This window comes from Vanellus vanellus (assembly GCF_965231255.1).
Source record: "Vanellus vanellus genome assembly, contig: HAP1_SCAFFOLD_89, whole genome shotgun sequence".
Lineage (NCBI taxonomy): Eukaryota > Metazoa > Chordata > Aves > Charadriiformes > Charadriidae > Vanellus > Vanellus vanellus.
In genome coordinates this window covers 522,722-541,731 of record NW_028126694.1, presented here as the reverse complement: position 1 = coordinate 541,731, position 19,010 = coordinate 522,722, and the positions used below count along the sequence as shown (strand labels likewise).

At 52.7% G+C, this 19,010-nt stretch overlaps 1 protein-coding gene across 1 annotated transcript in view; it reads right to left on the bottom strand.

The window, feature by feature from the left end:
• Window positions 1–875: 875 nt before the first annotated feature.
• Window positions 876–19,010, bottom strand: part of LOC309685864 (olfactory receptor 14A16-like) — a gene marked incomplete at both ends in the record, with an annotated part of 42,550 nt that continues 24,415 nt past the window's right edge. The window contains one exon of the mRNA XM_082501562.1: window positions 876–1,666. Within this exon, the coding sequence (XP_082357688.1) occupies window positions 876–1,666 (791 nt within the window). The remainder of the gene's footprint in view (window positions 1,667–19,010) is intronic.

The window sequence follows — 19,010 nt, the reverse complement described above, 5'->3', positions numbered from 1 at the left end:
GTCATGGACTAAATGAACTCAAGGGACATTTCAGTGGGATGGCCCATGGACTAAGGGAATGATATCTGTGTGCATATACACATATATGAAAGACAGGAAAATGGTGGTGATTTATGGAAAAGTGTAAGACCTGGGCATGAGGTAGATGGTATAGAATAAGGGGCAGACGCTGTCCTGGTTTTGCCTGGGATAGAGTTAATATCCTTCCTGGTAGCTGCCGTGTTTTTGATTGACTATGAGAATAACATTGTTAACTCATATTGTTTTAGTTGTTGCTGAGTGATGCTTATATTAAGTCACGGACATTTTCAACTTCCCGTAGAAGGTGGGGGGCCACAGACAAGACAAGCTGGCCAAAGGAATATTCCATCCCATAGACGTCATGCTCAGTATATAAATGGGAGTTGGCTTGGGGGAAGGAATCGGTGATCACTTCTCTGGACAGGCGGGGCAAATGATCATTGGGTGTTGACAGTAATATATTTTGCATCACTTTATTCTATATATGCTTATTATTATTATTATTATTATTATTATTATTATTATTGTTGTTGTTGTTGTTGTTGTTACTGCTACTGCTTTTATTTTCTGTTACTGTTCTATTAAAAAATATTTATCTCCGCCCATGTTTTGTTTCTCCCTGTTTTTGCCTTTTCTCGCTATTCTACTTGAGACATCCCGTTTCATTTAAGAGCTGTTACCAGACCGGCCAGATCTGACTCAGTGTTGTGCAAGGGTCAGACACAGTAGGATCAAGCCTCAGAATAAGTAGTATAAACCCAGAAAAATATCAATCAGCAGGGTTATGACAAGAGAAAAATTAGGCTCCTGATCTAAGATAAACTCTGGGCAATGTGCTGAGAAGGGGCGGCAGGTTATTGTCGGTGAAACAGCCTCCATTGGGTCAGTTTCGATAGGGCATGCTTGAGCTCCTGGTTCCTCATGCTGTAGATGAGGGGGTTCACTGCTGGAGGCACCACCGAGTACAGAAATGATACCACCAGGTCCAGGGATGGGGAGGAGATGGAGGGGGGCTTCAGGTAGGCAAACATACCAGTGCTGATAAAGAGGGAGACCACGGCCAGGTGAGGGAGGCACGTGGAAAAGGCTTTGTGCCGTCCCTGCTCAGAGGGGATCCTCAGCACCGCCCTCAAGATCTGCACATAAGACACCACAATGAAAACAGAACACCCAAAGGCTAAACAGACACTAACCACCAGAAGCCCAGCTTCCCTGAGGTAGGAGTGTGAGCAGGAGAGCTTGAGGATGTGGGGGATTTCACAGAAGAACTGGTCGAGGGCATTGCCCTGGCAGAGGGGGAGTGAAAATGTATTGGCCGTGTGCAGGAGAGAATTGAGGAACCCACTGCCCCAGACAGCTGCTGCCATGCGGACACAAGCTCTGCTGCCCAGGAGGGTCCCGTAGTGCAGGGGATGGCAGATGGCAATGTAGCGGTCATAGGCCATGACGGTGAGAAGATAAAACTCTGCTGAAATGAAGAAGCCAAACAGAAAGACTTGAGCAGCACACCCTGCATAGGAGATGGCCCTGGTGTTCCAGAGGGAATTGGCCATGGCTTTGGGGAGAGTGGTGGAGATGCAACCCAGGTCCAGAACAGAGAGGTTGAGAAGGAAGAAGTACATGGGGGTGTGAAGGCGGTGGTCACAGGCGATAGCGGTGATGATGAGGCCGTTTCCCAGGAAAGCAGCCAGGTAGATGCCCAGGAAGAGCCCGAAGGTCAAGAGCTGCAGCTCCCGAGTGTTTGCACATGCCAGGAGCAGGAACTGTGTGATGGAGCTGCTGTTGGACATTTGCTGCTTCTGGGCAGGGGGACATGGTCGAGGTCTGTTACCAGAGATTTTCCTAAGGAAAATGAAAGCCATTTCCCATAGACTTTGCCCCTCCTGTAATACGCCCTTTTCCTTTTCCAGGAGACATTCCACAGCTTCCTGACTCGAGCTCTGGTTTACTCTTGCTGATTGTGCTGTGAGGAGGGAAGAGTTCCTGGGAAGAGTGAGGACCGGGGTCCGTGCCGATGTTCTGCCTGTTCTGATGGAACCACCTACAATGCAGAAGGGCTTGTCAGCATCTGCACATGCATTGCTAAGGAACCAGGATGGCAGAAGGCAGTTGGAGAGGCTTTGGGTATTTTACAGCTCCCCCACCTCCCCTGGGCACTGTTCTGGGATGTCAGAAACCCTCAGCATTTCTGCTGCACTCCAGGAGAACAGAGTTAGTGCTGTGCGACGTGAGGATTGCCTGGGGCAGAGAGCAGAGTCAAGGGAGATGGTTTGTCCCTCCATCTTGCACCGTCATGAGATGGAGGGGGATTCCCTCTTCTATTATGCCATCAGACAGTGCTGAGAGCAGAAGGATCCATCTCAGACTATGAAATGTCTCACCCTTTCTCAAGGTCTCAGCAGCCCACCTCTAGCCAAGGACACCCACGGCTCATTTCACCCACCCAACAGCATTTCCTCAGTCACAGAGTCTCTGTGTTTCTCTGTGGGGCTTTGCGATAACACAAAGGTGCTATGGGACAGGTTGGCATCCTGGAGGGCAGCTCACAGCTTCCATGGACACCCAAAGGACATACCCAATTTATGGGATCTCAGTGAGAGAAAATGGACTCCTTCCCCACCCCCACAGCCTGCATTGCCCACAGCCCCACAGGTCAGAGGAAAGCTGGGACACTGGTTCCCATGGACACACCGGCAGGAGTGGAAGAAGATCAGTGTGGGACTCTGCAGCTGAAATTCCCATCCCCAAGTACGCTGACAGCAATAAAAAGATAACTTTAAAGGAGACACATGAAGAAACCAGGAGACATCCCATGAGGGTCTGACTGGGCGAGGCACGGGGAGAGGCAGCCGGGCACTCAGGACAGCATTACCCTCACCCTGCTGGGCACGCCACCACCCAGACACTGATCATGCAGGGCAGGTGCCCTCAGCCCCACCGCTGGGCAGCAGCAATGGGGCACGTGGCAGGAGGGATGCCCCTCGCCTCTCCTGCTGCTCTGCCGGGCACAGAGCTGACTCCCACCCCAGAGCCCATGGCCGTGAGGGCTGAGGGCTGTGCTGGGTGGCTCAGGGAAGGCACCTGCACTGCAGGGGTGGCTGGAGGTGCCCCTATCTCCCCTGCAGCAGGGCTTCCAGGAGCAGCTCCCTCCTTCCCTGCCCATCTCCACTGCCTGGAGCTCTCCCTGCCAGCAGCCTTTTCCCTGCCCCCACGTCTCTTCCCTGCCAGTGCTCGCAGACCCCATGGCAGCCCCCGTGTGCCCAGCTCTGCCCTGCAGCCTCTGCGTGTGTGCAGGGGCTAAAGAGCAGGTGCCACAGACCCTGGTGAGACTGGAAAGGGGATGCTGGTGCTGTCTGTAGCCCCCAGAGCTGGAAACCGAAGACACAGACTCAGGAAAGCTCCTTATCTCTACATGAGCCCTCCTTTGATCTTTCATTTGAAAGTCCTCTTGGACATGTGCTACTGCCCACCCAGCCAACCAAGAGAAGAAACAGCAAAAGAAATTTACCTTCATATTAAGGGAACTCCATCTTGAAAAGTCCCTCCAGGAATGACCAGAGGTCATCTGGAGGTGTAAACAGCCCTGACCCACACAGCACCCTCTTCAAAGCAGAATGACCCTGCCCTGCCAGGGGTTGCTCCTTCCACCCACAGCTTCTCCCCACAGAAGCTACGTGGGACCTCTCTGGGCAGGCGGAGAGCTGACCCTGGCAGGCAGCAGAGTCCCTGCCCAGCACAACGCCCCCGGGGTGCAGGGACCCTGCTGGCAAGGAAAGCCCTGCACACCCCTGCCTGCACACCCACCTTCACAGCCCTTTGACCATTCCTGGGAGAAGGCAGCCGTCATGCTTGTGCCTCTGATGGTGAAGCAGGGAAGCCCCAATCTAGAGAATGTCCTCTTCTTCCACAGCAGAGAAGTGTGAGCATCCTCCTGAATGATCCCACAGACTGTGGAAGGTGCCAGCTGTTGGAGATCTCTCCATCTACTGCAGCTGCTCTGCTTTGGGAAGAGTTCTCCCCCAACTCGCCCTCAGCATCCTCCCTCTCCAGACTGCCTTCAACCTCTCTCTGCCTCCCTGCTCTGCCCTCGCTGCCTGCAGGCAGTGCCCTCAGCCCTGCTGCGCTGTGCAGAGGAGCTGCTCCTGGGCAGAGCTGTCTCTCTGCAGCGCTGCCCGCTTGCCAGGAGCTCCCTCCGGCCCAGCAGCCCGGCCCAGCTCAGCAGCAGAGGACCTGCTCTGACTTTCTCTGCCTCCTCCCCGCGCTGCCCCAATCCCTCGAGGTGTCCCTGCGCCTCCAGGGCTGACAGCTCCTCCAAAACAGCGGGGTCTCTCCTGGGGAGCAGAGTTTGAAGCACAATGAAGTCATCACTGACTGTCCCTCTCTGAACCCTGGACGGATCGATCCCTGTGGTGGGAAGGAATCTCTGCTCTGCCAGGGTGTGTGGACCTACAGGAGGCATCAATGTTCAGTCTTCCTCAGCAGTATTCTTGAGGCCGGAGGGGCATTCAGTTTCTCCAGTGCACCCCACAGACCCACCAGAGGGGGGATTCCTCTTGCCTCAGCTCAGCTGCCCTAAATCGGTGTGAGCTCCTTCTCTGAGCTGCCCTGTGAGTAATGGAGACAGAGGCCAGGAGGGAGCTTTTCCAATGCAAACACCGGGTGACATCTGAGGTGCCAGAGGTGGTTCAGGACACGTGCAGGGAACTGCAAGCTCTAATGGAGCAATTGTGAGAGACAGGGCAGCATCTGGGGGCATTGTCCTGGATGCTGGTGGGGAATCCCTTTGGCCAACAAAAACATAGAAGACCACAGAATCACAGGATCACAGAACGGTAGGGGTTGGAAGGAACCCTCAGAGATAGTCTAGTGCAACACCCCTGCCAAAGTAGGGTCACCTTCAGCAGGTTGGACAGGAATGAAGCCAGGCGGCTTTTGAATATCTCCACAGAAGGAGACTCCACAGCCTCTCTGGACAGCCTGTTCCAGTGCTCTGTTGCCCTCAAAGTAAAGACATTTTTCTTTGTGTTCAGATGGAATTTCCTGTGTTCCAGTTTGTGCCCATTTCCCCTTGTCCTTTTGCTGGGCAGCACAGAAAAGAGTCTGGCCCCATCCTCTTGACACCCGTCTTTTAGATATTGATAAGCATTGAGGAGATCCCCTCTCAGCCTTCTCTTCTCCAGGCTCAACAGACGCAGCTCTCTCAGCTGTTTCTCATAAGAGAGGTGCTCCAGTCCCCTGAACATCTTTGTAGCCCTCTACTGGACTCTCTCCAGCAGTTCCCTGTGTTTCTTGCACTGGTGTACCTGGAACTGGCCACACTACTCTAGATTCGGCCTCAGAAGGGCAGAGCAGAGGGGAAGGATGACCCCCCTTCACCTGCTGGTCATGCTCTTTTGTAATTCACCCCAGGAGACTATAGGCCTTCTTGGCCAACAGGGCACATTGCTGGCTTATGGTCAACTTATTGTCCACCAGGAATCCCAGGTCCCTCTCAGCAAACTGCTTTGCAGCAGGTGAACCCCCAACCTTTACTGGTGCATGGGGTTTTTCCTCCCCAGGTGCAGGACCCTACACTTGCCCTGGCTGAACTTCATTATGTTCCTCTCCACCCAACTCTCCAGCCTTTCCAGGTCTCACTGATCGGCCTGCCGTTTCCTGGGTCCTCCTTCTTGCCCTTTTTGAAGACTGGTGTGACTTTGGCTTTCCTCCAGTCGTCAGGCACCTCTCCTGTCCCCGTGACCTTTCAAAGATGATGGAGAGCGCCTTTGTAATAACATCTGCCAGGTCCCTCAACACTCCTGGGAGTGACCCATCAGGGCGGTGGGTGTCAAGTTTGCCTAAATGATCTCTAACCTGATCTTCCTCGACCAAGGGAAAGTCTTCATTTTCTCAGATTCTTTCTCTTCGCTCCTGGGTCTGGGATTGCTGAGGGCCGGCCTTACCAGTAAAGACTGAAGCAAAGAAGGTATCAGTAATTCTGCCTTCTCTGCATCTTCCGTCACCAGGGCGGGCACCCACCTCATTCAGTAGCAGGCCCACATTTTCCCTGGTCTACCTTTTACTACTGAGGTACTTGGAGAAGCCCTTCTTATTGTCCTTGACATCCCTGGCCAGGTTTAATTCCAAGTGGGCTTCAGCCTTCCTCGTTGCATCCCTACGTACTCTCACAATGTTTATATACTCCTCCTCTCCCTGAAAAAAATGCCCCCCCAGCTCCCCTGTAGGCCCCCTTTAGGTACTGGAAGGGTCTATAACGTCTCCTTGAAGCCTTTTCTTATGCAGGCTGAACAACCCCAACTCTTTCAGCCTGTCTTCAGAGGAGAGGCGCTCCAGCCCTCTAATCATCTTTGTGACCCTCCTCTGGACTCACTCCAACAGTTCCGTGTCCTTTTTCTGTTGGAGGCTCCAGAGCTCGATGCAGTACTCCAGGTGGAGTCTCACAAGAGTAGAGTAGAGGGGAAGAATCACCTCCCTCGACCTGCTGGCCATGCTGCTTTTAATGAAGCTCGGGATGTGCTTGGCTTTCTGGGATGCAGGCACACATTTCTGGTTCATGTTGAGCTTATCCACCAACACCTCCAAGTCCTTCTCCTCAGGGCTTCTCTCTATCCATTCTGCACCCAGCCTGTATTTGTGCTTTGGTTGACTTCCTCTTGCAACTCTAAACTTCAAACATTTTTGGTGTTGTTATTCTCTTTGCTTGGTTTTGTCTTGTTTTAATAAGTGATTTCTCAGCGATTTTGTGTGCTGCCTTTGTTTGCAAAGGCAAGTGATTATAAAATTGGGGTGGGATGCAGTGAGAGGGACACGGGAGTGCGGTGCCAGTGTAGGTGCCTGGGACCCTCTGCCCAGGCTCCAGCTGCAGCTTCCCAGGGGCTCTGGTCTCCAGCAGCTCCTCTGGGACAGCAGCCAGGCCCAGGCAGGTGCTTCGGAGACACAGGGTCCTCTGGAGGCACCACTGGGTACTGATGGTCAGACAGCGGAGCGCTGCCTGGAAGCCTGAGACATTTTGACATGTGTATGAGCATGACCTCATCAGCTAAAACAAGAGAATACTTTTAATAAACATTCGGTCTTCTCCCATGAGATGTAGATGAGGAGTTTTCAGGATGTCCATTGACAGAAAGACAAGAGCTACTGACCTTTCCCTCTCTTTGCATTGTCAGGACTCTCTCTCTCAGCCTCTGAATTTAATCTCCCTCATCTTTCACGTATTTCCACCTCTCCTAAACGAAGTGGCCATGTCTGAAGGCACCTTTCCAGCAGTGCACGTGCACAGAAGAACTTGTGATTGCTCTCTACATTTCCCTTCCCCTTCCTCTTTCATCATTAGGAACACCTCTCAACAATCCCACTGCTGCTTTGAGCTTCAGGCAGTTAAAATTTGTCTTTCAGTAGTCTGTTGAATTCTGGGTTTAGGACATCGCTTCATTTGTTCTTATTTCCGTAATAACAGGTTCAACAAGACTTTAGGTTCAACAAGGTTTCAGGTTCAACAAGGCCAAGTGCCAGGTCCTGCACTTGGGTCACAACAACCCCATGGACAATACAGGCCTTGGGCAGAGGGGTTGGAAAGATGCCCGGCAGAAAAGGACCGGCAGATATGAGCCGGCAGTGTGCCCAGGTGGCCAAGAAGGCCAACAGCATCCTGGCCTGTATCAGGAATAGTGTCGCCAGCAGGACTAGGGAACTGGCCATACCCCTGTACTGGGCACTGGTGAGGCCCCACCTCGAGTACTGTGTTCAGTTTTGGGCCCCTCACTACAAGAAGGACATTGAGGTGTTGGACCGTGTCCAGAGAAGGGCAACGAAGCTGGTGAGGGGTCTGGAGGACAAATCTTATGAGGAGCGGCTGAGGGAACTGGGGTTGTTTAGCCTGGAGAAGAGGAGGCTGAGGGGAGACCTTATTGCTCTCTACAGTTCCCTGAAAGGAGCTTGTAGAGAGGTGGGAACTGACCTCTTCTCCCTAGTGACAAGTGATAGGACAAGAGGAAATGGGTTCAAGTTATGCCAGGCAAGGTTTAGATTGGATATTAGGAATTTTTGTTTCACTGAAAAGGTTATCAAGCATTGGAATAGGCTGCCCAGGGAGGTGGTGGATTCGCCATGCCTGGAGGTGTTTAAAGAAAGGGTAGATGTGGTACTTGGGGACATGGTTTAGAAGTGGTTCTGCCAGGGTAGGTTAATGGTTGGATTTGATGATCTTAAAGGTCCCTTCCAACCTCAACAATTCTATGATTCTATGATTCTATTCTATGAAATCCATGCTGATGTTTCTTGGACATGTTCTTCTGTTATCGGTGCCCAGAAATGCCACCAAGGAGGGCTCTGACTGATGGCACAACACTCCTCACCAAAGTGAGCTTGTACAGCCTGTGGCTCCCTGGGTTGCACATTTGGACTCTTTCAAAGACGGGTGCTACATTTGCTTGTCCTCTCTCACCACAGACCTCTGCCAATCCTATGACCTTTCAAAAGGGATATTCCAAAGAAATATTGATCTTCCCCTGTAACCTCATTACCACTCTTCTCCCTGTTACACACTGTGTGTACTTTCTCTAATCTTTCAGATGCTTACCCTTCTCCTGAGACAATGTTCATTTCTAAAGTCATCTTTGCAGATGCAGACTCTCTGGGCAAAGGCCCTTTCCTTTCTTCGCCAGTTTTCTCCTCCCCTTACTCTTTCTTCACTCAGATACCTCTCACCTGTGCTGCTGCTTTGACTTTCAAGGAGTTCAGAGCTTGCCTGTCTTTCAACAATCTAATTGTCTCCTCAGCCAACTCCTTAATTGTGTTTATATGTCTTGTCTATCTACCTTCCTAAACTCTTTCTCATAAGAACTCCCTTGTAGAAAGGCAGCCTCATTAGAGGTAGCTTGTCCTGAGCGTGTGATTGCGGACTGTGTGTTATTGTTTAGGAAATCTGATTATGCTTTACTTTTCTTTTCTTACAAACAGGAAAAGTTCTCCTGCACCTGGGTGCAGCCAGGGCTCTGAGGAGCGCAGGTGGGAGATGGGGCAATGGAGCTGTGACATCCAGCTGCAGACTTCAGTGGAGAAGTCTGATGCAAGGACCAGGGGTGCCAGTCCCAGGTGGCCAATGTCAGAAATGGGGAGGGTGGGGAGGTGAGGAGCAAAGCTGTCCTACAGTGTCAGACCTCCAGGGACTGCTTCTCCTCCCTGTCCAGACCCCCTGAAGGGACACCCTGTATCCAGAACAATCAGAGAATGCTTCTATCCTAATCATAAGTGATAATCAGGAGTAATATAGTATATCCTTTAAAATGAAAAAGACATTTTTCTTAGGTGCACTTTGAAATCTCCTCCTTAACTACACTCTGAAACCTCTCTAATTGGCTGTACAAGTCTTGAAGATTTGAAGAAAATTACAAGAACGATGAACACCTTGTTAGGGCTTTCTGTCTTTTAATGAGCCCCACGGTGTATTTGGTGCTGAGTCCATGAGCCTCAGGCACTGAGAGAAGATTGAACAAAGTGCTCCAGAAGTCCAAGTCAGAAGCAAAGTACCTTGAAGCCTTGATTGGCCCCACGGAGGGTCCTTACTGCCAAAGTCTCCCCAGGGACTCGTTAGAGGAGATAACTGGAGGCTGTGGCTGCAGGTAGGCAAAGGCACTGTGCAGGTGGCTGTAATGCTGAGGAACCCCTTGGCTTGGTTGATGCAGCAGAAAGGCCAAACCTTGACCCTCAGGCCCTGGGAAGGCAAGTCCTGCCCACTGGTGGCTCAGGGCTCTTCCTGGGGGCAGTGGGGTGTGAGGGTGAGCGAGGCTGAGTGTAGGAAAATTCTGTGACAACTCCTGCCCTCCCAAAAAGGGTCAAGGACAGAACAAAATCCAGAGTCCCAAAAGAATCACAGAATCATTGAGAATTGCAAAAGACCTTTAAGATCATAGAGTCCAACTGTAAACCTAACACTGCCGAGTCCACCACTAAACCACGTCCCTGTTTGGCACATCTGCACATCCATTAAATACCCCCAGGGATGGTGACTCAACCACTTCCCTGGGCCGCCTGTTCCAGTGCTCGAAAGCCCTTTTATCTGAAGAAATTTTTCCTAATACGCAATGTAAATCTCCCCTGGAGAAACTTGAGGCCATTTCCTCAAGTCCTCTCTCTCGTTACTTGGGAAAAGTGACCAACCCCCACCTCGCTACAACGCCCTTTCAGGGAACCGTAGAGAGCGAGAAAGTCTCCCCTCAGCCTCCTCTTCTCCAGTCTGAACAACCCCAGTTCCCACAGCCGCTCCTCACAAGACTTGTCCTCCAGACCCCTCACCAGCTTCATTGCCCTTCTGTGGACACGCTCCAACACCTCAATGTCTTCCTTATACTGAGGGGCCCAAAACTGAACACAGTACTCGAGGTGGGGCCTCACCAGTGCAGAGTACAGGGGGACGATCACTTTCCTAGTCCTGCTCACCACACTTTTACTGGTACAAGCCCGGATGCTGTGGGCCTTCTTCGCCACCTGGGCACACTGCCAGCTCATATTCAGCCACCAACACCCCCAGGTCCTTTTCAGCTGTGCATCTTTCCAGCCACTCTGCCCCAAGCTTGTAGCGCTGCGTGAGGTTGTTGTGACCCAAGGCCAGGACCCGGCACTTGGCCTTGTTGAACCCCACACTATTTGGGGCCCATGGATCCAGCTTGTCCAGATCCCTCTGCAGAGCCTTCCAACACTCAGGCAGATCAACACTCCCACCTTAATTGGTGTCATCTGCAAACTTACTGAGGGGGCACTCCACCCCCTTGTCTAGATCGTTGATAAAGATATTGAAGACAACCGGTCCCAGTACTGAGCCCCGGGGAACATCACTTGTGACCGGCCGCCAAATGCATTGAACTCCATTCAGCACCACTCTTTGGTCCCGGCCGTCCAGCCAGTGTTTTACCCAGCAGAGTGTACACCTGTCCAAGCCATGAGCAGCCAGTTTCTCCAGGAGAACACTGTGGGAAAAAGTGTCAAAGGCTTTAATGAAGCGCAGGTAAACAACACCCACAGCTTTTTCCTCATCCACTAAGCTGGTCACCTTGTCATAGAAGGAGGTCAGGTTTCTCAGGCAGGACTTGCCTTTCATAAACTCATGCTGGCTGGGTCTGATCGCCTGGTTGTCCTGTATGTGCTGCATGATGGAACTCAGGATGATCTCCTCCGTAACCTTCCCCAGCACCGAGGTCGGACTGATAGGCCTGTAATTCCCCAGGTCCTCCTTATGGTCCTTCTTGTAGATGGGTCCCGCATTTGTTATCTTCCAGTCAACTGGGACCACCCCAGTTAGCCAGGAATGCTGATAGATGATGGAAAGTGGCTTGCTGAGCACTCCTGCCAGTTCCCTCAGTACCCTTGGGTGGATCGCATGCGGCGCCATAGACTTGTGTATTTCTAAGTGATGTAGCAGGTTCCTCACCATTTCCCCTTGGATTGCGGGGCTTCATTCTGCTCCCCAACCCTGTCTTCCAGCTCAGGGGGCTGGGTACCCAGAGAGCAACTGGTCTTACTCTTAAAGACTGAGGCAAAGAAGGCATTAAGTACGTCAGCCTTTTCCTCATCCCTGGTCACTGTGTTTCCCTCCACATCCAATAAAGGATGGAGATTCTTCTTAGCCCTCCTTTTGTTGATGATGTATTTACGAAACATTTTTCATTGTCTTTTATGGCATGGCCAGATTAATTTCTAGTTGGGTTTTAGCCCTTCTACTTTTCTCCCTGCATAACCTCATGACATCCTTGCAGTCCAACCGAGTTGCCTGCCACTTCTTCCAACTGTCATAAACCCCTTTTTTCCCCTCAGTTCCAGCCAAAGCTCTCTGTTCAGCCAGGTCTTCTTCCCTGATGGCTCATCTTTTGGCACATGGTGACAGCCTGCTCCCGTGCCTTTACAAGTTCCTTCTTGATGAATGTCCAGCCTTCCTGGACTCCTTTGCCCTTCAGGACTTCCTCCCAAGGGACTCTGTTAACCACACCCCTAAACAGGCCAAAGCCCACCCTCCGGAAGTCCCAGGTGGCAGTTCTGCTGACCCCCCTCCTGACTTCTCCAAGAATTGAAAATTCTGTCATTTCATGATCACTATGCCCAAGACGGCCTCCAATCCTCACATCCCCCACAAGCCCTTCTCTGTTGGCAAACAACAGGCCCAGTGGGGTGCTTCCCTCCTCTGCTCCCTCCCCACCTGTGTCAGGAAGTTATCCTCAACACACTCCAGGAACCTCCTGGGCTGTTTCCTCTCCACTGTATTGCATTTACAGCAGACATCCAGTAAGTTGAAGTCCCCCACGAGGACAAGGGCTGACTATCGTGACACTTGTCCCAGCTGCTTCTAGAATATTTCATCTGTCTCTTCATCCTGGTTGGGTGGTCTATAACAGACTCCCACCATGATATCTGCCTTGTCGGCCTTTATTTAACACCTCCCAGTACAGACTGGGTCCTGTCCAGTACAAAGTGGATCATTTTAACGTGTCCCAGTATAGACTGCGCCGAATCCCAGTGTCAGTGGGATCCCCTGATCCCCTCTGAATGCAGACTGGGCACCATCCAAGTACAAACTGCATCTCCTGGCAACCTCCCAGCACAGACTGGGCCCTTTCAAGTCCAAAATGGGGCCCTTTGAACCAAGCCCAAGAAGATTGGGCCTCGTCCCTGTACAAACTGGATCCCCAATCCCCTCCCAGTACAGACTGAGCCTTGTCCCAGTATAAACTGCACCCCTTTAACCCCTCCCATGACAGACTGGGCCCCTGTCCCACTAGAAAGTGGATCTCCTCAACCCCTCCCAGCAGAGACTGGGCCCTGACCCAGTATGAAGTGGATCCCCTCAACCTCTGCCAGTACAGATGGGGCCCTCTCCTAGTACAAACTGGATCACTCGATCCCCTCTTAGTAAAAACTAGTTCCTGTCCCAGTACAAACTCCACCACCTCATCCCCTCCACACAGAAACTGGGTCAGGTGCCAGTACAAACTGGATCCCATGGCCCCCTCCCTGTAACCCCTGGGCCCCATTCCATGAGAAACTTTACCTCTTTAAACCCTCCCGGTATACACTGCGCCCTTCCCAGTACACACCAAATCCCTTAACCCCTCCCACTACAGACTGGTCCCCGTGGCAGTACGAACTAGATGCCGTGGCCCCCTCCCAGTACAGACTGGGTCCCCTCCTGGTACAAACTGGATCCCGTGCTCCCCTCCCAGTACAGAACTGACTGTCAACAAATAGAGATTACTCCATTTAACTCCTCCAAGTACAGACTGGGCCAATGCCAAGTCCAAAATGGACTCCCCGGTCCCCACCCACTACCAACTGGCCACCTCCGATACAATCTGGATCCTCTAACTTATGCCAGGACAGACTGGGACCTGTCCCAGTCCAAACTGCATCCCCCGATTCCCTCCCAGTACAGAAGGGGCCTTGTCCCAGTATAAAGAGAATCCCTTTAATTCCTCCCAGTGGAGAAAGAGCCTCTTCCTAGTCCAAAGTGGATCCCAGCCCAGCTCCCAGTGCAGACTGCTCTGTGTACCAGTACAAAATGGATCGCTTTAACACTGCCCTGTACAGACTGGGCCTCATCTCAGTACAGACTGGATCCCCCAGTTTCCTCCCAGTACAGTCTGGGCCCTCTCCACGTAGAAACAGGATCCTCTGAGCCAATCCCAGCAGAGTCTGGGCCTCGTCTCAGTACAAACAGACTGGGCCCTGTCCCAGTACAAACTTTATGCCTTTAGACCCTCCCAGGGTACACTGGGCCACCCTCCCAGTCCACACTGGAGCCCCTGGCCCCTTCCCACTACAGTCTGGGCTCTGTCACAGTACAAACTGGGTTGCTTTAACCCCTGCCAGTACAAACTTGGCCCCTCCCACTACAAACTAGTCCTCTTTAACCCCTCCAAGTACAGGCTGAGCACACTCCCAGTATAAACTGCATCCTCTCATCCCCTCCCAGTACGATTTGCACTGTGCCATTTCAAACTGGATTTCATTAAACCCTTCCAGTACAGACTTGGTCCCCTCCCAGTAAAAACGAGCTCTGGTTAGAATCATGGAATGGTTTGGGTTGGAAGGGACCATTAAACACCATCTAGTGCAACCCCCCTGCCATGAGCAGGGACACCTTCAACTGGATGAGCTGTCTCCAAGCCCTGGCCAACCTGGCCTGGTAAGCAAACAGCTTATGGCAATATGCATTAAATTTCAGAGAGTTCAGTTAGTTCGAGGAGGCTTGGCTGCAAAGTCAAATTACTGAACAGAAAATGGGTTCTGTTTCGCCTCAAACCAGCACAGGTGGGCTGTTCTTTTGGGAGGGCATAAGGAGAATAAAAGAGAAGCACTCGGGATTTCAGGGAATGGAAAGAGAAGCAAAGGATGCTGTTGGCCTTCTTTGCCCCCGGCTCCTGTTTTGCCTAATGAAACTGAAGGACCAGCAGAGCCTTTCCCGCAAAGCTGCCACCCAGCCACACCGCCCCTGCCCTCTGTCATTGCACGGGGTTAGTGCACCTCAAGGGCAGGACTTCAGAGTTCTCTTTATCGGACATCATGATATTACTTTTGGCCCATCCCTCTGGCCTGTCTATGTCCTTTGGCATGCCAGCCCTTCCCGCCAGAGTAGTGTCTGCAAATCCTATGAAAAAGAACACTTGAGTCTTCTCCAGGTCCTTAAAAACATGATAAACAGGGCAGGTGGCAGGACAGACCCTTGCAGGAGCTTTCAAGCTAGATGCCTCAAGGAAGAGTACCACACATTGACCACACACCTCTGAGCCGAAACAGCGGTCTGGTTAGTTACCCATCTCCTTATGCACCCATGCAAGCCATGACATCCTAATTCGGGCACAAGCATATTGTGGGGGAAGATGTTGAAAACTTTGCTGACTTCCAACTTAAAAGACCAGCACTGCTCTCCCTGCGCTGAGCAATCCTGTTCTTCCATCACAGGAAGCAGAGAACGGTGGGACACAAGCTGCCCTGGGTAAATCCAGGGTTTCAGACACCCACAAATGGGTTCTGAGTGGACACACTCTGGGGCACAGCCTTGAGTTCCCCTGCTTATCCGTTGGCCAATTTTTAAAAGAGCATGCAATATTTGGATGCTGCCAGTCATCAGGGAGTTCCCTCCCACAACATCCATGGCCTTTCAATGATTACGGAGTGTCATTGGACATGCTGGGACATTGGCTTACCCTGTCATCTCCCTCAGCTGCCACCCCTCCTGTCCCATAGACTGGTAAGGATTGTCTTAGTTAAGGTGACTTGGGAACAATCCACTGCTGATGGTCTTCCACCAGATTCCTACCCCGAGTCTCAGAGCCCTGGGAGACCTTGCTGGGGCAGACTGAGGCAAAGAGGATGTAGAGAATTTCCGATATAGCTCCACCCGCTCTCTGAAACTCAGCAGTGGCCACACAGTGGCTTTGTTTCTCTTCAAACTGTTCCTGTAGGAGTAAAGACTCATTCTAGTGCCCTTGAATTGCCTTTCAGGCTTAGACTGAATTGTGATGTGGACTATAGCACAGCTTGGAGGAGACTGTCCTTGAAGACCAGCTGGACTGAGCTCTGCCACCATGTCACAGCTCTGCCTGCCACAGGAACGGCTCCAGCTTGTCCTTTCTGTGCCCCTGGCTGAGATCATTGCTGCACATTTGGGCTGAAGCCCCCCAGCTGTGGCACCAGGCAAGCGGTGACTTGCCATAAGGACTCCTGGTACCAAGAGTCCAAGAACCCGTGTGTGCTACTGGTGGGACAAGAAGACGGGGTACTCATGGCCAGCTCTTCTTCTGCTGGGAGAAATAACACTGCTGCAAGTAAGTGTCTCTGCGCAGCGGAGGGAGGGAACATGAGAGATTGCATCAGCATTTTCCACAGGCGGTTCCCCTGGAGCCCCAGGGACACCTCCAAGGAGGAGCCCAGAGGGGACAGAGAGAGTGCCACCGTGGGCTGGTCCTCTGCTGCTGAGCTGGGCCGGGCTGCTGGGCCGGAGGGAGCTCCTGGCAAGTGGGCAGCGCTGCAGAGAGACAGCTCTGCCCAGGAGCAGGGCTGGGGGCACTGCCTGCAGGCAGAGAGGGGAGACCTACGAGGCAGGGAGAGCTTAAAGGCAGTCTGGAGTAGGGGGTGCTGAGAGCTCGCTGGGGCAGAAATCTTCACCGCCCTCTGCGTGGTAAGTGTCGGGGTGCCGGGCAATGCAGCTCCAGTTCCTGGAGGGATCTCCTCAAGCTGGTCCATCTGAGAGCTGCTGGGCTCTGTCAGGAGGACTCTCTCAGTTTCAGTGCTGTAGAGGAGGAGGATGTGCTCCAGAGCAGGGCTTCCCTGCTGCCCGGTGAGAGGGACAGGGCCCGAGGGCTGCCTTCTGCTGGGGTTGGTTGTGGAGGTGTGCGTAGGGGTGTGCAGGCAGGGGTGGCCAGGGCTGTCCTTGCCAGCAGGGTCCCTGCACCCTGGGGGCTGTGTGCTGGGGCAGGGACTCTGCCAGGGTCAGCTCTCCACCTGCCCGGGGAGCTCCCACGGAGCTTCTGTGGGGAGAATCAGTGGGTGGAAGGAGTGACTGCCAGCAAGGCAGATGCCTTCTGTTGCTGAGATGGACCTGTGTGGGTCAGGGCTGCTCCAGATCCACATCACCCCCAGGACATTTGCAGAGGGCCCTTTTGAAGAAGGATATCGAGGCACCTTTCCCCTGAAAGAGAACAAGTCTGTGCTGTGGGATTTCTCCTCTTTGCTGCTGGGTGGGCAGTGGGAGGTGGGAGTGGATTTCTCCTTTGTGGAGAAGGCACAAAGACCCCCGTTCTCGATAGCACTTCCCTGAAGCCCTCCTGAGCCCCAGCACACCCAGAGATGCCCCCGGGCAGCGCTGTGCTGCCAGGAGGGGTCTGCAGGGCAGAGCTGAGCACACAGCGGGTGGGATGGGCTCTGGGGCACTGGCAGGGAGGAGACCCGGGGGCAGAGAAGCAGCTCCAGGCAGGGGCAGCTCCTGGCAGCCCAGACACAGGCAGGGACAGAGAGGGAGCTGCTGCCAGAAGTGCCCAGGCAGGGGGGATCCCGGCACCTCCCGCCATCCCCTGACCTTCAGACAACCTCTCCGCAGCAAGCCTCTGCTCTCCTCTCCCGCCAACCCCACAGCCACAGGGTCCAGAGCTCGAGATGCCTTCTCAGCAGCTGCACCTTCAGTCCAGGAGAAGTGTTTGTGTCCTACAAGTGATGCACAACATAAAAGCAAGTACCCTGCAGTGTCTCTGTCTTGAGACACTGTCACTGAGGAGAAGGCTTCACTGCACGCCTGTCTGACTCCCTCTCCTCACTTCCTTTTTTCAGAGCACAGAGGCATTTCTCCTCGTTTCCCCACCCCTCTGTTGAACTCTGCATCTCAGGAGTTTGGGAGGGGGTGCGGGTCAGCTTCTCTTCTGCCTCTGACTCTGGGAGTCCTGCCCCAGAGGTGTCCTCATGGAAAGTAGGTGTCGAAGTAGTATTTTACTTGATAAGGGAGTGTGTCATTGAGTTTGTGGGGTTGGGAATGAGCTGGGTCATTCCTCATTCACCTGTGGGAGGGGGATTTCTGTGAGGAATGGCATTGGGATTTCCTCAGAGAAGTCTGTCCCAGTTTGTCACTACCTTTTCCTCCTTGGACAGGTCCCCCTGCCCAGACACAGCAAATGTCCAACGGCAGCTCCATCACCCACTTCCTCCTCCTGGCATTGGCAGACATACGGGAGCTGCAGCTCTTGACCTTCTGGCTCTTCCTGGGCATCTACCTGGCTGCCCTCCTGGGAAACAGCCTCATCATCACTGCCATCACCTGTAACAACCACCTCCGCACCCCCATGTACTTCTTCCTCCTCAACCTCTCCCTCATAGACCTGGGCTGCATCTCCACCACTCTCCCCAAAGCCATGGCCAATTCCCTCTGGGACACCCAGGATATCTCTTACTTTGGCTGTGCTGTCCAGCTCTTTTTCTTTTTCTTTTTTATGTCAACAGAGTGTTCTCTCCTCACCGTCATGGCCTATGACCGCTACGTTGCCATCTGCCATCCCCTACACTACGGGACCCTCCTGGGCAGCAGAGCTTGTGTCCGCATGGCAGCAGCTGCCTGGGCCAGTGGGTTTCTCAATTCTCTCCTGCACACGGCCAATACATTTTCACTGCCCCTCTGCCAGGGCAATGCCCTGCACCAGTTCTTCTGTGAAATCCCCCACATCCTCAAGCTCTCCTGCTCACACTCCTACCTCAGGGAAGTTGGGCTGATTGTGGTTGGTGTCTGTTTAGCCTTTGGGTGTTTTGTTTTCATTGTGGTGTCCTATGTGCAGATCTTGAGGGCAGTGCTGAGGATCCCCTCTGAGCAGGGACGGCACAAAGCCTTTTCCACGTGTGTCCCTCACCTGGCCGTGGTCTCCCTCTTGATCAGCACTGGAGTGTTTGCCCACCTGAAGCCGCCCTCCATCTCCTCCCCATCTCTGGACCTGGTGGTGTCATTTCTGTACTCGGTGGTGCCTCCAGCAATGAACCCCTTCATCTACAGCATGAGGAACCAGGAGCTCAAGGATGCCGTACGCAAACAGGCCCAATGGACACTGTTTCGCTGAGAATAACCTTCTGCCCCTTCTCTGCACATTGCCAAAGGCTCATCTTAGGCTGCAATTCTGCTTTTTCCTCTCGTGATAATCCTGCTTATAGATAATTTTCTGAGTTTACGCTGCTTGTCTTAAGGCTTGATCCTACTGTGTCTGACCCTTGCACAACACTGAGTCAGGTGTGGCCTGACAGATAACAGCTCTTCAGTAAAAGGGCACCTCCCAAGGGCAGGATGGGCTGTTCCTCCAAAGTTCCTTCCAAGAACATGTTCAAGGAATCAATATTTTAAGGAGTCTGTTCTTGTTTTTTCAATGTTTCTGGAGCCAAGCTCACGGTACTATTGGGTTCCACTGCACCAAATATTCTGGATTTAAAAGCGCTCTTGGTGCCCAATAGAAGGGGAGACCGTCCATGAGCTCCCA